Genomic DNA, 16,129 nt, shown 5'->3' with positions numbered 1-16,129 from the left:
TGTTTTGTTTTGTTTTGAGTTTTTATTCTTATGATAAAAATAGAGTTCCTGAATTCCTGGAGATCAAAGTTAGGGCAAACAGAAAGCACGACTGCATTCAGATAAGAGATACTAATTTACTTTGTGATTTATGTAGTTAAACGTAAGGCAACAAGTATTTGTGATGCAGCTGCCGCCCGGAAATGATTCAGATACGAGAAGCCACACTTTCTGCCTTCAAAGAATGTACTTTGCAGTAGCTGCAAGGGTGACAAATGGATGACAGTCGTACAGCGTGGGACGCTAAGAGAAGTACTGAATCTTAGATGGTTGCAAAGGAGTCGAGAACACAAGTACTCCCTTTGGAGTAATCTGTAAGGGTTTCATGCAAGAAGCGGCATTTGAGAAGGGATTTGAAGGATGGGTCAGATTTCAACAGATTTTCAGAGAGATGGTAAGGAGCTATTCAGGATGCCAAGTCACAGCAGTTAGAAGTCTGATACGTTTGTAATCCCTAGTTTGGGAAGAGCGTGGGCAGGTACAGATTGGGCATAATCACGCAGAAGTCTGACAGTTTGTGGCAATTTGAGGCCACATCTTGGAGGCTTTGGAACCTGCAATGTATTGAAAAACAGAGAACCTTGGAAGGGGTTCAGGGAAGGAGCAGTATAAGAGCTCATGAGGAAGATTCTCCTGGGAATGTTCAGTAAGGTACTTTGGGGTCTTGGGAGTCTAGAGGTGGAGCTGCCAGAACGGAGATTGATGTAACAGTTTGGACAAGAGGTAATAAGGTCTAAACTGAAAAGAGAGAAAAGGTAATAGATAGGACAGAACTACAGATGGACACATTCCAGAGGCTCAGGGCACAGGAACTGCAAGTGATGGAATGAGGGAGGGAGGGAGGAATGCATATTAGAAGCAGGTAAGAGGTATAAATATTCAGCTGCATCGGCGTCCATCTCCTTGCTCTCTCTACCTTCCAAAAATGAAAGCAGTTTTCCTTGAATCGTGTTCATATCACAGCCATTATTTTGGGGAAACATTGCCTTGTTTATTTGAGATCTAATAACTCATGACATCACAGCGCAGTGAAAACTTGGCAAGGCATCTTTTCCGTGTCTCTGGGCAGGCCAGGCCAGCAGTAAAACAGCCTGAGGAAAAAAGGCTGTCTCTGGAGCATCTCTCTGTTTTGGGACCCCAAGTCATAGTAATTCTCCCGAGAAATGGAATTTTCATTTGCAAACAGTGTCTGTTAGCAATCATGGGTTTTAAGAATCCTTTCTCTTTCACCTCTGGAGTACATTGGGAGTCCTATATGAGCAAAGCAAAAGATGGACCTTCACAGACTGCCCGTTGTTCTTTTTTATGTCAAAAATCCTGCCTAGGAAGGGGTCACCTTCATACACTCCAACCCCTTCCCCCCAGCACACGGTCATAAACAAAATAGATCTATTTCCTACATGAGAAGTGAGTGACAATCTAACTGCAAATTCCTGAAAGTTCAGATCTAAACAAATTGCATCCCTTTTTTAGGTAACCTGTTGGACAGTTTCAGGGCAAACTTGGACACAGTCTGCCTCCAGAGTCAAGGTGCTAACTGAACGCTGTCCCTCCAAAGCTCCAAATCTGTACTGTCCACCATGGTAGCCACTAGTCCCATGTGGCTTCTGAGCACTCGAAATGTGGCTAGTCTGAACTGAGATGTGCTGTAAATATAAAATACACATTTTAAAATACACAAAAATACAGGTAAAATAAGTACACAGATTACAGATCAACTAAAAATGCAGATAAAATAAAAATATAAAATACAGATTTCAGAGACTTCATAGGAAGCAAAGAACATTCTGCATGTCATTAGTACTCTTACATCAACTGTGCGTCGCAATGATAATATTTTTGATATATTAGTTTAAGTCAAATACACTATTATTACAATTCATTTGACCTGTTGCCTTTTACCTCTTTCACAGAGCTACTACAAAATTCCTCTTATGTATGTCACTTCTATTTCTATCGGACAACGTTAGTCTCAAGTACAGCCCTGGGAATTCTCCAGGGAGCTGGACAGATCTGGATGGAGGCTGGGTGGACGCAAAATCCGGGTGAAAGGAGCTGAGTCTAGCATGGCAGCAGAGGAGGGAAAGAGTGAGAAGGAGAGCGGTATCTCAGCACTTCAGGCCTTAAAGAGATGGTAACCAGCACCTGCCGTCGCACCTGGAGGTGAACAGGCAGTAAGCAGACGGGCTGTTTGCTTTGCTCCTGGCAGCAGCCTAAATCGTAGAGCCGGGCGGCGCTTTATCTGAAAAGGCGGCAGCCCTTCCCCCCAGGTCAATACCACTTTCCAGAAACTTTGCCAGACACTTTCAGGTCCAGTTCAGTCTTTGAGGTCTCTCAGCATAATGGACGTGGGTACTGGGCTTTATGTTTTGCCGCCCCCTTTTCTCCTGACCCACATCGCTTGCCTCTTCAGTGGGATTTTGTTCTGGTACTGCCCGGGAGAAATTTTAAAACCTGCTCGTCAGAATTTCTGAGTGTGTTTTAAAATGCGAGACATAATATCTGATGATTTGAGTGACTGGAGGTTGAGTTAGTCATGTGGTTTTATGTTCCCGTTCTTTTTGTCTTTCCTTTTGTGTGAAGAATTAGTTTACCTGTTGCTCTACTTGATTGCATTGAATTATGCAGTCTGTAGCCTGGGTCCTTTCAAGAGAAACTGAGCAAAATATGTTAACGCTGCGGGGGGTGGGTAGGGGGTGGCCCTCTTTGGTTCTGTGACCATGGGGCCATGTCTCTATCCTACCAAGAGTCTATGGCACACACGGACTTTCACAGTAACAGGGATTTCGGGTTAATTATGACACCTTAATTAAGTGACTGGGTCTGTCTTAGAATTCTTTCCAGAACTGGCTGGAGGTATCGATTGTGAAGAAGGCAAGCTTGGCCCCTGGGCATCTTCCGCCCTGGCCTCGTCCTCCCCCCCACCTGCAAGACCCCCTAAAGAGCGCTATTTATGCTGCTTCTTGAGTCCTTTCTGCTTTTGTGTAAACTGATCCATATAGAGAACTTGATTCCCCTCTTTCCAGGGAAAGAATGTCAGTGACTTCTCCCCTAGTGAAAGGTCTGACAGCCTCATTCACACTAAACTGTTGACAAATGAGGACATTTCATGTCTGATTCCTCTCCATTTAGTTTCGGCTTCCTTCGCTTCCGACTCTAAAATGAGGAAAGTCTGCAGTTCGAAGGGATAAATATCAATGAATGCTCATCAAGAGGGATAGAAATTAATTTCAGGCATCAGCATTATGCTCATGGGGAGCAATTCATAGGTAGGAGAACTGTCACCTTATTCATCAACCACAGAAGCGACATTTTTAAAGCTGCCCCCAGGGGCCGCCAAGCCAACTTTGTGTGCAAGGCTGGGCTGAAGTCTGCACTTAACTGGCAACTTCTGTAATTAACTGTTACCGTCTACTTCAGTCATACAGAAATTAGATTTCATCTACCTGTGGAAATGTGACCATTTATTTGCTGATTTTTAAGATTACAGTCCAATTTGAAAAGTATTTGGTATGAAAGAAGACATTCACATGAAACTGATATTAACATCAGGATGAATGGTGGAGATCTTTTTAATAAGTCATTTATATATTTGTGGCAATTTCTTAAATTTCTTTCTAGTTTCTGAAATCTTACTTACTTTGGCTGATGTTTTAGGAAAAGTAAAGGAATTCAAACGTATGGTTTTCTTTTTTCCTATTTGCTGTGGTGACTTCACTGGTTTTTTATTAAGCTGTATATAACCAAGAGGCAATTGAGTGGGAATTAGTGACTTTTCAGACGGTGTTCCATAAGGATGTAGGGGTCTGCATATGTCATGGAGAGTATTATGGGTTACACTTAGCCCTCTGGACATACCCCCTGTCTCTTCTTCCTTTTACTTCCTGAAACTCTGGCTCTAATTATTAATTGTTTCGTATATCAGATGTTTATATACTTAGTGTTGTTAAAAAAAAATTTTAGAAACCCCAGTAGTCGTAAAAGTGGCTGCATTTGAAGTAGCCAATTAAGAAAACTATACTTCTTTTCCACATTTAGGCAACTAAATATTTGAATACTTAATCTTTCCTGTCTTTTATTATTTGGGTGAGGGTTGGCCTTCACTTTTTTTTTTTTTTTTAATTCCTTCGTATGAAACACTCTGGTCCTTATTTTCCAGAATTTTGAATAACTAATACACAAGTCATTTTAGTCAAATGGACTTAATTTTAAATATGCATGGAATTAAAGGCAACTTCATTTGGTAATGGTGGTATAAATTTTCACCAACCTTTTTTAAAGTACATAAAAATGGACTATTAACTTTGCAAAAGTTGCTTTAACTTTGCTTCTTCTTGATCCTGGATATTGTTATAAAAAGTAACTAGTCATTGAGGTGTCATTTGACAGGTAAATTTTTTTAAAAAAGGAGATTATAAGAGAGAAATTACTGCTGAAATTAGTAAATAGAATAGAGGTGTAATTAAGCATATCTATTTTGGTTTTAAGTAAATATATATAATGAATAAGAATTTGCTTTAACACCGTTAAGCAGAAACACTTTGAATAAATCATCCCTCCTGCATTTCAGTGATTGAAGAACAAGATATTTTTTCTCAAAACTATCACCAGTTTGTGTACAATTCAGTATGCCATCATTTTTTCTGTTTCTTAGTACTGTTGAAACCTGTTTCTTAGTACAGTTGAAACCTGTATTAATCCAATGTAGACACATTGCATTGGTAGCTAAGTACACCTGAAACAATGTTTGTGAACAGTGTTCCCAGGGGCCTGGAAAAATTAAAGTGACTTTTTAAATGTGTCTCATTTTTCTGCAGAGAACTGCAGCCTCCCCTGGGACTGGCTGTCTTAAATATTGTGTGGTTCTCACAGTGCCTGCCGGGCAATGTCAGCAGCCATGAAAAAGTTTATACTCCAAAGCAGCTGAATAGTAAAAACATACTTATCATTAAAAATCCGAAATAAATGATAATGATGGAATTTCAAAGAAGCTTTTTCCATCCATGTCCAAGTGATGCTGGAAGGACACGGGGATATTGGGATGAGAGAATATTTCGTCTTTGTTCTCAAAAATAGTTTATGCTCCGAATGAAGATACATAGTGTATTTGACACAGATTTGCCCTCACCTTCCCCCAAGGAAACATGTTAGGCCTTGAAAATGCTTTCAAGGTAATAAGTATTTTTCCATATGGAATAATATAAAAAAAGTTTCTTTTAATTTTAAGGAAACTTTCAGACTTTAAACGTTGTAGGCCTTGGAAGACACATTTGTCTAAACCTTTCTGTAAAAATTGGAAAAGGAAGAACATTGTTGAAAGAATGTTATTTTTCAACAGTTTACGGAATAATGTTTACAGAAGTAAGAAGAATATGCTGTTACGTGAAGAGAACCTTGTATTATGAAAGCCCAGCCTAGATTGTCTTTCCTTTTATGAAGCCGAGTTAATTAAATGCCATGGAAACACATTTGTATTATATAAATCCCTTTGATACTTGGAAGAGAACAAACATATTTAAGACAAATTTTTGCTTTAAAATTATACCACCCCTCTCACTGAGTGCAAATTCATCTAAATTGCTCACAACACAAATGTTTGTAAGAGATTTCGGCTTGTCTAAGTGCTACGTATATTATGGTTTATAAGATGTTTCCATTTTAATGAAAACCATATGAGTGTATAAAATATAACAAAAGTCTCATTTGTAAAACCTGGACATGGTGCTTTTCAAAAAAGCAAACTTGTAAATTCTGATCATCTAATGAAGTCTCTGTGGGCCTCATCCCTCTAAACACGTTATACATTTTAGCCCAGTTTTTCTCCACTCTTCTCACTCTTATGTGGGTATCACTTTTTAAAATATTATTTTGAGTCCTTACCATTGTGCTAGGCCTTATACTAAATGCTGTAAATACATTCCTTCATTTAATACCTAAAACCACCTTGGGAGGCAAGCCTTAATATCCCCATTTTTTTTTTTTTTTTTGCGGTTCACGGGCCTCTCATTGCTGTGGCCTCTCCCGATGCGGAGCACAGGCTCCGGACGCGCAGGCTCAGCGGCCATGGCTCACGGGCCCAGCCGCTCCGCGGCATTTGGGATCTTCCCGGTCCGGGGCACGAACCCGTGTCCCCTGCATCGGCAGGCGGACTCTCAACCACTGCGCCACCAGGGAAGCCCAATATCCCCATTTTTAAGGTCAGCTATAGTAGGATTCCCGCCTGTGCATATTTATCTGGAAAGCTCGGTGTTGAGCTATTTTTCACATATTTTAATGTGTAATTTTCTCAATAACTTTATCCATGTCTAGAATTAACCGTAGATGAATGCATGGTTTAGTCTTAGTGCTGCTGTCAGTGTAAGCTGTAGGTATATTAGAAGAAGCAAGTTCATTTGTAGATGTTTGTGCTTGGCCCTAACCTATTACTGAGACAAATTGTCTTACCTTTAACATCCTGTTCTTAAATGCTATCTTCTTATTATTATTATTACTATTCCATAAAATTTATTTTTTTGCCTTCTCAGCAAAATAATTAAGTGGTTAAAAAGCAAGTTTTTTAGATAAACAACAGGGTCCTACTGTCTAGCACAGGGAACTACGTTCAATATCCTCTGATAAACCATCATGGAAAAGAATATGAAAAAGAATATGTATATGTATAACTGAGTCACTTTCCTGTACAGCAGAAACCAACACCATGTTGTAAATCGACTGTACTTCAATAAAATTAAAAAAAAATAAACTGTGCTGAAAACCATGCTTTTCCAGAGCAGTTCCTCAGAGCTATCTGAGAGGCTGTCTTTCAGGCTATAGTCCTCGGTTTGACTCAAATAAAACTCTTTTCTACTCCTATTAATAATAATTTAAAAAAACCCCACAATCTTTTCACTTCATATTCAAACATTACAACAATGGGCCAGAAAACTGTACAAAGTAGTTTAATTTTGTATAATTCACTACCACTTCTATAGCTGTTTCAACATCTCAAAACATTCTCTAGATCCATCCAATAATGTGAAGAATTGGCACCGGGCTTCATTCATATTCCATCTAGATCAATCTATCTATCTGTCTATCTATCTATCTATCTATCTATCAACTATCTAATCTATCCATCTATCTATCGTCTATCTCAACTATCTAACCTATCTATCAACTATCTAATCTATCTACCTATGTAAAGGTAATGAGAATTCATACTGTAAAATATTCCTCAGCTACCATGTGCAAGGACCACCCCAGTATAGGAATACCTGTGGAATTACAAGTTAAGACATGAAAAGAAGCAAAAACTGGCTGTTGAGCGCCACTGGGAACAGTACTTCATTAGGCACGAACCTCCTGCCTCCCTGCTCTCTGAAGGGTTTTGACCAGTTACTCTCCTCTCGCAGTACAACTGCCACAGTCCCTCCTGCACAGAAATGCTTATTTTTTTAATGCCTTATCTTTAGTGGCCTTTGCCTCTTAACCACAGATATGCTAACAGAGAGCATAAATTGTTTTAATTTACCAGTTCTGAATTGCTTTTTCCAGAAACCTCTCCTCCCTATCAACTCACTGATTTGAAATAAATATTTGTGATTCCACCAATAACTTTTAAAAAATTTTGTTTTTTTGAAGTATAGTTGACTTACAGTGTTGCATTAATTTCCAGTCTACAGCAAAGTGACTCAGTTATACATATATATATATACATCCGTTTTCATATTCTTTTCCATTATGGTTTATCCCAGGAGATTGGATATAGTTCCCTGTGCTCTACAGTAGGACCTTGTTGTTGATCCATCCTACATATAATAGTTGGCATCTGCTCATCCCAAACTTCCACTCCATCCCTCCCCCACCCCTCTCACCCCCCACAACCACAAGTCTGTTCTCTATGTCTGTGAGTCTGTTTCTGTTTCATAGATAAGTTCATTGTGTCATATTGTAGATTCCACATATAAGTGATATCGTATGGTCACCCATAACTTCATAATCATGCCCATATGATGACAATCCATTCTTTGTCTTGATCTAGAACATTGTCTAGAGCTAGGTCTAGATTCCTGTGTGAGAGTCTAATAATAATCTCATTGGTCGTTTTGTCTTCTTTTTTGTAGTCATATGGAAAAGGAGCCAGAAGGAAAAACAGATTTAAAGGATCCGACGGGAGCACTTCTTCTGACACTACCTCAAATAGTTTCGTTCGTCAGGTAAGGGTGCTCTTCAGTTCATGGTTTGGAGAAGTCTGTGAAAATGAATGCACTTTTGGTTTTTTTAGAGGTGGTCTTACGGCGTCATCCCTGTGATGTATGTAGTATTATTGTGCTTGCTTTTAGTTGAAGTGAAAGTTGTGCCCTTGATTGTTGTCCTAATTAATATATTTAAATTTTAAGTGAGACCATATGTGTCATAATTACACTCTCCCGGCAAGCTGGGGAAGGAGAAACGCAAACTTCATTACAAAGGATTTCTTCAGAACGGCATGAATGAACCCCAGGAGAAATGATTCCAGGCTTGGGGGGTTTGCGGGGGGTGGGGGTAGGGAGACAGGCGGTGGGCATCCGTACCACCAGCTGTAAAGTTGAGATACTGGTCTTCCTCCAGCTGGAGTTTTCTTCTTCCCACCTGGGGCTTGAATTGTAAAAGAGAGGATTGGCTCCGCCCTTGAAACGGTGGAGGCTACTAAGGTCAAGTAGAGCACATGGTATCTTGGAGGCATAACTGAAACTGCTTTGTAGACAGAGCCTTCATCTTAGTTAAGGTGGATTCCTGCCCAGGAGTTTGGAGCTGCCCCCTAGGCTGTGTCAGGATCCCTGACATGGAAACGCTCTCATCCATGGTTACAGAAAGGACTTTCATTCCCAGAGAAGAGTAGAGGCAGCCAGATCTCTGAGGATAACAGGTTACAGGTGAGGCTAGAGTCTCATCAGGTGTAGGTGTGCAGTATCTTCATCTGATGCTTCTGGGTGGAGAGGAGATGGGGGAGGAGCGTGCTAGAGAGAGCCTGCTTTCCTGGCTGAAGGACCTCCCCTTCCTGGCTAGCAGGCGCATAAATCAGCTCTGGACGGTGAGCGCTGGCTCCTCAGGGCGCTGGCTGGCAGCTGCGAGTGCAGCTCCCTCTCTGCTGGAAAGGAAGCCATTTTCCCCGCTGCTTTGGGCGTCCTTTCCCCTCGTCTCTCCCCCCAGTTAGTGAGCAGCAGTTCAGCCCAAACGTGTCGACCTGTGGCATCCGCGAGGCTTTTGCCCTTGGCTTGTGGCTGCCTCCTTCCACTTTGCCAACACACACAAACGATGCTCCTCCGTCTCCCGCCGTCCATCCCGTCCTCGCAACATCAAGGGCGCCGACGGTAAGTCTGAGTAACTTACAGGAAAAACTCTGGTTGTGGTCTCCGCTCGTTGGGATTGTGTCGGTTGTGGGAAGGTGGAAAAAGACAGCTGGTTAAGAAGGAGAGGAACTTCTGTGTGGCTAAGAGACATTTGGAAAGAGAAAGGAAGGTGAAGCCACGTGAGGGCCCACGCTGGAGCCATGTTCTGATGGTGGCAGAGAAGCCGGGAGGGGTGCGAGGGGCACTGAAGGTGTGTGCGTGGGCCTGATCTTGTCGTGGGCAGAGTTCAGGCATCAGGGTCCTGGGTCTGAGTGAAGAGCCTTGAGAGATAGTGACTTAGCTTAGGTGAGCCTCTTAAAGGAAGGTCGCTCGAGGCCTTTCCCGTTTCAAGCCTCCATATTTATTCTGCCTCTGGGCCCCAGAGATTGACCCTGGGGAGTAATCATCTCAGGGCTGCACGCTGGAGTACCTGAAGCAGAAACCAATAAGCTTTTTAGGACCCAGAGAGAGTGCAGAAAAGCCACACAAAATGAGAGGCAGCTGGTTGAAACTTCGTGGAAAGAAAAACCGCCGTGTTTCAAGTGAGCAAGATATTGTGATAGAAATAAATTAGGGCTCCTTGAGCTCTGTACAAATGTCTTTTAAAGTCGTTCGCCGGGTACCATTTTCCAATTGTCTTGTTGGCTGTGAATTGCCCTGTCCTGGAGTTTTGATAACTTAATCCGGAAGGTTAGGAGGGGTTGTTACACTGGGTATGGTAACTGGAATTGGTTTTTCCTTGTGATAATTTCCTTCTGACTTTGTGTTCTTGGTGACGTATGAGATTCTGTGTGTGAAACACAGTTGTAAACGATAAAGGGAGCTACGAAACAGCTTACTATCAATTTAGATATATATTGCCATGTTTTGGCATGTCAGAGGACTGAAAAAAATCTATCCTAAAAGTCTGTCTCGTTGAAATAAAGGTCCAGCTCCTTGAAACAAAGACCCAGCTCCTTGAACCTCAGTATAATGAGGTGCTTGCTGTGGCCTGGATTTGGGGTTCTGATTATACAGGCATCATGAACCCTGAACTGCCAGCTTGTTTCTATCACAGAAGGAAAACCAGAGTCTTTGGCAAGAATGCTGAGTCAAACATTGTATTTTTCCTTTGGTAATTTAATCTCTATTCTGTTAGAACCACATTCATATTTTGCTACCATTTGAATAATAAGCAAAAGCTACTATGGCATAGCTAAATATTTAATAGATTATGGTTTCATCAGAGGATCTGCAGAAATGCAGGGTAGGTAGTAACAATAAGTATATGTTAGATTAAATCATTTGAAAGCACTCCTTTTGAACGTTTTTTTACCATCAGTAATTAATTGTTTTGTTAAGCAGGTGACATGCATCTGTATATATTACTTGTCTGTGGCTAGGGCATGTGTGTAATTGGCATTGGAATGGTGTTTGGTCCATATCGCTGGGTTCTATTTAAAAATATAATTAGATTTTATTCCTGCCCTTGAATTAAAAATACTTTCCATATACTGTTGAAAATCTTAGACTTACATTTTCACAAACTGTATATTATTAAGACTTTTTAAAACTTGGTCCTTTTAGGTGGTCTTAATAATAATGAGATTTAAATATTTTAGAGGTTGAAAATGTGAACAGTTTACATAAAGAGAAGGAATTTTAATTTTTTTAACAACAGAGAGAGTTTGTTATAGATCACATTGGGGACCCTTCCCAAATCCATATGTTGAAGCCCTAACCCCCAATGTGACTGTACTTGGAGATGGGGTCTTTAAAGAGGTAGTTAAGCTTAAATGAGGTCATAAGAATGGGGCCCTAATCTCGTAGAACCAGTGTCCCCACAAAGAAGAGACACCAAGAATGTGCACACACACAAAAATAGGCCGTGGAGAGGATAGGGGGGAGAAGATAGCTGACCCCAAGCCAAGGAGAGAGGTCTCACCAGGAACCAACCCTGCCAGCACCATGGCCTTGGACTTCAAGCCTCCAGACTGTGAGAAAATATATTTCTGTTGTTCTGTTACGGCAGCCCTAGTAAACTAATACAGATATGTACACAATTGGGCTTGGCAGTAGGCCAATTTTTTTAACTTTTAAAATATTCTTGGGAATTCCCTGGTGGTCCAGTGGTTAGGACTCCACACTTTAACTGCCAAGGGCCAGGGTTCAGTCCCTGGTTGGGGAACTAAGGTCCCACAAGCTGTGGGATCCACAAACAAATAAACATTCTTATTGCTATATAACATATATGCTGAAAGATGCACAAAGTATAAAGTGTTCAGTCTGATGAGATTTCACAAAGTAAACACTGCTATATAACCAACAGCCAGGTCAAGAAATAGGTATTACCAGCACCGAGGTGCCCCCTCTGACCCTTGCCAATCATTACTCCCTCCTTCCTCCCTAAAGGTAACCAATCACTATCCCTACTTCTGAGACCATAAATTCACTTGGCCTGTTATGCAGATTTTATAGAAATGGAATCATTTTATGTCTGAATTCTCTCACTCAACCTTACCATTGTCATATTCATCTATGTTGTATGTTTCAGTAACTGGTTCATTTTCTCTGCTGGACAGCCTTCCATTGGGTGAACATACGACAACTGATTTATCCCCCTACTGTTGCTAGACATTGAGTTGTTTCCAGTTGGGTTGATTGAGAGGCATGCTGTGACATGCATTCTTGTATCTACCTGTGGTCTACATATGATTGCATTTTCTGTTCAGTGAATAGAGTGGAACGCTGGGTCGTGTGTTCAAGTCAAGTAAACCCTGCAGAACACTTTTCCAAAGTTGTGAACTAGTGTTTACTCCCTCAAGCAGTGGAGAACAGTTTCAGTTGTCTCACAGCTTTGCCCACACTTGGTATTGTTGATGGTTTTTCATTTCAGTTGTTCTTATGACAGTGTAGTCATAACTTATTGTGGTATTAATATCCATTTCCCTGGTAACTAAGCTACAGTTTACCTGTGGCTGGATCTAGGGAGCATTGTGTGATATATAATATATATATTAATGAGTGTATATATATTATATAAAATATATAATATATATGTAAGTTTAGACTCCGAAAGATCTTACGATATGAAAGTGTTTTATTACTCTCTATGGTAAATAGCCCATTAGTCATTGTAATTTTGCCTATGGCTATTTGTTGGAAAATTATAACTATAGGTTGGAATATGTTGGAACATACTGAATCCATTAGAACATGAGCATGAGTGAAGGCTACAAGTAAAAAAGTAAAAGGCATGGTTTTATTTTTTTCCAAACTTTTAGCTGTGTATTTCTAGCCATCATGTGTTTGTGTCTCTCTAACTAATTCTTTCAGAAGATTCATTAGTCTTAAGGAAAGATTGCTTATAGATATGTTTCTGCTTTAGGCCCTCAAGCAGGACAACAGCTGCTGTAAAAGAACTTTTGTACTCTGGATCAAGGTTCCATTTTGGTAGTTGACCAGATCACTGTAAGCTAACCAAATAACCCATCTTCTGGTTCTTCACATCATCAGCCTACTTGAAGTCAGTGATATTTCAAAGATGGGGATGAGAGGATGCCTTCCCTCATGAGCTTAGTTAATTTCCCCCAGGATGACTGGAGCTCAGGGGGAGGGGCTGAGCCCTGATCAGTAAGTGTTGCATCATGGCCACGGTCCACGGGGATTGTTGGCTGCGTGTGGCAGATATTCATGGGGCTTCCCACGGGTGGACTGTGGGAAACCAGGTTGCTGTTGGTTCTACTCTACATAAGGTTGTTGCGAAGTCACAGCCTAGCTCACCTTGTATATCAAATACTTCAAAGACAGAACTTATTTTGGGAAGCTGCAAGGAGGAGCATAAATTAGAAAGTTCATTGTGGTTTATCTGTTTGCTTTTTAAGTCTCTTTCCTTTATGTTGCGCTTAAAATGTCACCTAGATGCAATACAGGTTCACTACATACTGAACTTAGAATTTCCATAGTTCTTTTTTATGTAAATTATGATGTTAGGAGATTTATTTCAAAGGTTTTTCTTCAAGAAGCAGCGTAGTGATAAGGGCCTGGACGCTGAAGCCAGTCTACCTGAGTCTGGATTCTGCCTCTGCCGTTTGTTTCTTAGGTGGCTCTTGGACAAGTGACGTAATCTGTCTGTACCTCCATCACAGCAGCATCATCTGCGAAATAGGGGCCACCTCAAAAGTCGTAAGGATTACATGAGTTAAAACTTGTAAATTGCTTAGAATGGTACCCGCTACCTAGTTAATACTATTTAAGAGTGTGTTATTCTTACTTATAAATATTATTACCTATTTAGAACATTAGTTAAAACCTGAATAAGAAGTAGACCATGGCAGAGGAAGTAACAATAATGGTTATTGACTGTTATGGTTATTTGCTGTATCTTCTGTCTGTGGCTCCATTTTACAGATGAGACCATTAAGACAGAGAGCAGTAACTTGTCCACAGTCACACAACAAGTAAAGTTGGAGTCAGAATTTGAATCCAGGGGGCTGACTAGATCCTTGCTGTCCTGGGTTATGCTGCACTCCTTTGTAACAAATGCCATGAATAAATGAAAATCAATTTCACATGTTTAGTTCTTTCAGCTAAGAAAGACTTGGAGAAGGACTCCTACCAGTGTTTTTAGGACAAACACAAAGTTATTCTTTTAACTTCCTTCCTTGTAGGAAGGTGATGAGGATGTCTCTAGCGCTGACAGTTTTCCCTAGCATTGTGATTTTAAAAAGAAACCATTAAGTATCAGTTCTTTACTTCTTTCCTCAGAAGTTGCTCAGATTCCCACTTGGTGTCACCATTTTAGCAGACTCTGTCATTGTCATTGGTCCTGAGAAGTAGAGAAGTATAATTGGAAGAGTGTTTATTTTTTCCTTTCTCCCGTGAAAGTCAAAGAAACACAAACTTTTTGCAATTGTGAAAGTCCTTTTTTTCTTTTTTTTTTTTTTCAATAAACTTGGATGTGAACTCAAGTCTGCATCACCTGCAGTGTCACACTGGTTGGTTTCGAGGTTTGACTGATGCTGTTGTTGGCCCGTGAATCTGGGTAAAGTTAGACATGTATATACAGCGCCTGGGTTTAACATCAGACCCCTTTAGAAATGATCTTTTGGTTCATTAGGGCTTGCGCTTTGTAAATAGGCACTTTAATTTTAATGTATTGAGGGGTGGAAAGTGTTAAACATGACTTATAGGCACCGTAATTGGAATTAATGAAGATTCTTGTTCAAATTGTTCATGTCCTAAAAGGTATTTAATACAGCAAGCTGTGGTTATCTTGGATTTATTATTAAGACATAAAGATATCCAGGCTGTCTTTGATTGTAGTATAAATTGTTTGTAGTCTTTGGCCCTGTACTGTGAATAGATCTATCAATAAGAGAACTTCATTTCTCCTAATAATAAACCTGGAAAGGCTACAGTTCTTAAAATCCTTTGCATTTCAGGCCCGGCGTAAATTTCTAGTTGATGAAGATAATTCAGTTTTCATAGAATTTAGCTCTTCCCCCCAACTTCATCCAAAGAAAGGGGGAAAAAAATCCCTGAGATTTGTTGTCAGACACGGAGAAGGAGAGAGAAGAGGTGAACTAGATGTTTATTTTCGCACCAGTACCTAAGCAAGTAAATTAATTTACTGGAAGAAAACAGGAGGCTAGGAGTAGCAAGGCCCACCTGGCACTGAAGGATAGAACATTTGTGCTGTTCTTTTCAGGAGATTGTGCAAGAACTGCTAACTGTATAAATGCTTTGATCCTGCCAAGGTCGGGGAAACTATGTACATCTGCAAAGAAGAGCTGGTCATCAAAGTTAAAGCAGCTTGTGGGGTGCGGTGAGGGCAGTGTTAGTAACTGCTCTTCAGTCCTGTCACTTTTCTCTTCTATCCTCCTCTCCTCTTCTCTCTCTTTTTTTTTATTTCTTCATTTTCTTAAAGAAGTGTTCTCCCTGGCTACGTTTATGTACCTGGCAGTATTCCTAAGATGAACAACAAATGCTAAGGGGATGACTGCCAGTTTGCTTTATTTCGATGATCCCACAGCCCGGCAGCTTCCATTCAGTGTTCAGGGTACCCCGTGATCTGAGCTCTCTTCTGTGCTCTGCTGAGTGTAGCCAGGACTCACCAACTGTCTCCACAGATAATTCTGATAGGTCACCCAGTGGTACCAACTGGAGGCCTTTGTGCCAAACGTGGAGCCTTAGAAATCAACAACTCTTCTTGGACTTTGCAAGCACCATTATTTTGGTGGGGCTCACGGGGAAGAACTCTGCAACTGATCTGGGATTTTGCTCACCAATTTACGTTGCGATTGTCAGGAAGTAATCCTGTCGCATCTAAGGGCTTCCAGGATACAAATCGGAATGACAAAATGGAATGAACCAAATATTTCACAGAAGGTTGCACGACACTTTTCAGAACATGGTATTCTAAACACATTCCATTGCTTTCCAGTACCTTGTTCTTGGGGCTGCCTTTTTGGACCTTTTCTTCGTTCAGATTGGCTTTAAATACAGATGATTAATAACAGAGACACACGGTCTATTTTTTAGTTTTGTTTTGCAAAAGACAGATTAAACTGTGATAATGATTACAGACTCCAGGCCTGCATAGACTGATATGTTTAAGGTTGGATAAATCTTTCAGCCCTTAAATACTGGCTTGTTGCCGTGTTAGGCTGTATTCGTCACAAACACAACTATAAATAATAATGCAGTAGATTTATTGCCACTGTGATTTCCTGTAAATGTCTTTCTATCTTATTAGGCAT

The 16,129-nt window shown here is 40.6% G+C and overlaps 1 protein-coding gene across 1 annotated transcript in view; it reads left to right on the top strand.

Moving 5' to 3' along the window:
* Window positions 1-16,129, top strand: part of CACNB2 (calcium voltage-gated channel auxiliary subunit beta 2) — a gene marked incomplete at its 5' end in the record, with an annotated part of 402,223 nt that overhangs the window by 1,874 nt on the left and 384,220 nt on the right. Inside the window, one exon of the mRNA XM_081229496.1 lies at window positions 8,142-8,234. Coding sequence (XP_081085622.1) covers window positions 8,142-8,234 — 93 coding nt within the window. The remainder of the gene's footprint in view (window positions 1-8,141; window positions 8,235-16,129) is intronic.

The sequence above is a fragment of the Mesoplodon bidens genome, assembly GCF_964165515.1.
Source record: "Mesoplodon bidens genome assembly, chromosome: 3".
In the NCBI taxonomy this organism is placed as follows: domain Eukaryota; kingdom Metazoa; phylum Chordata; class Mammalia; order Artiodactyla; family Ziphiidae; genus Mesoplodon; species Mesoplodon bidens.
The sequence above is the reverse complement of the archived record's forward strand: the minus strand, read 5'-3'. Positions and strand labels throughout refer to the sequence as shown.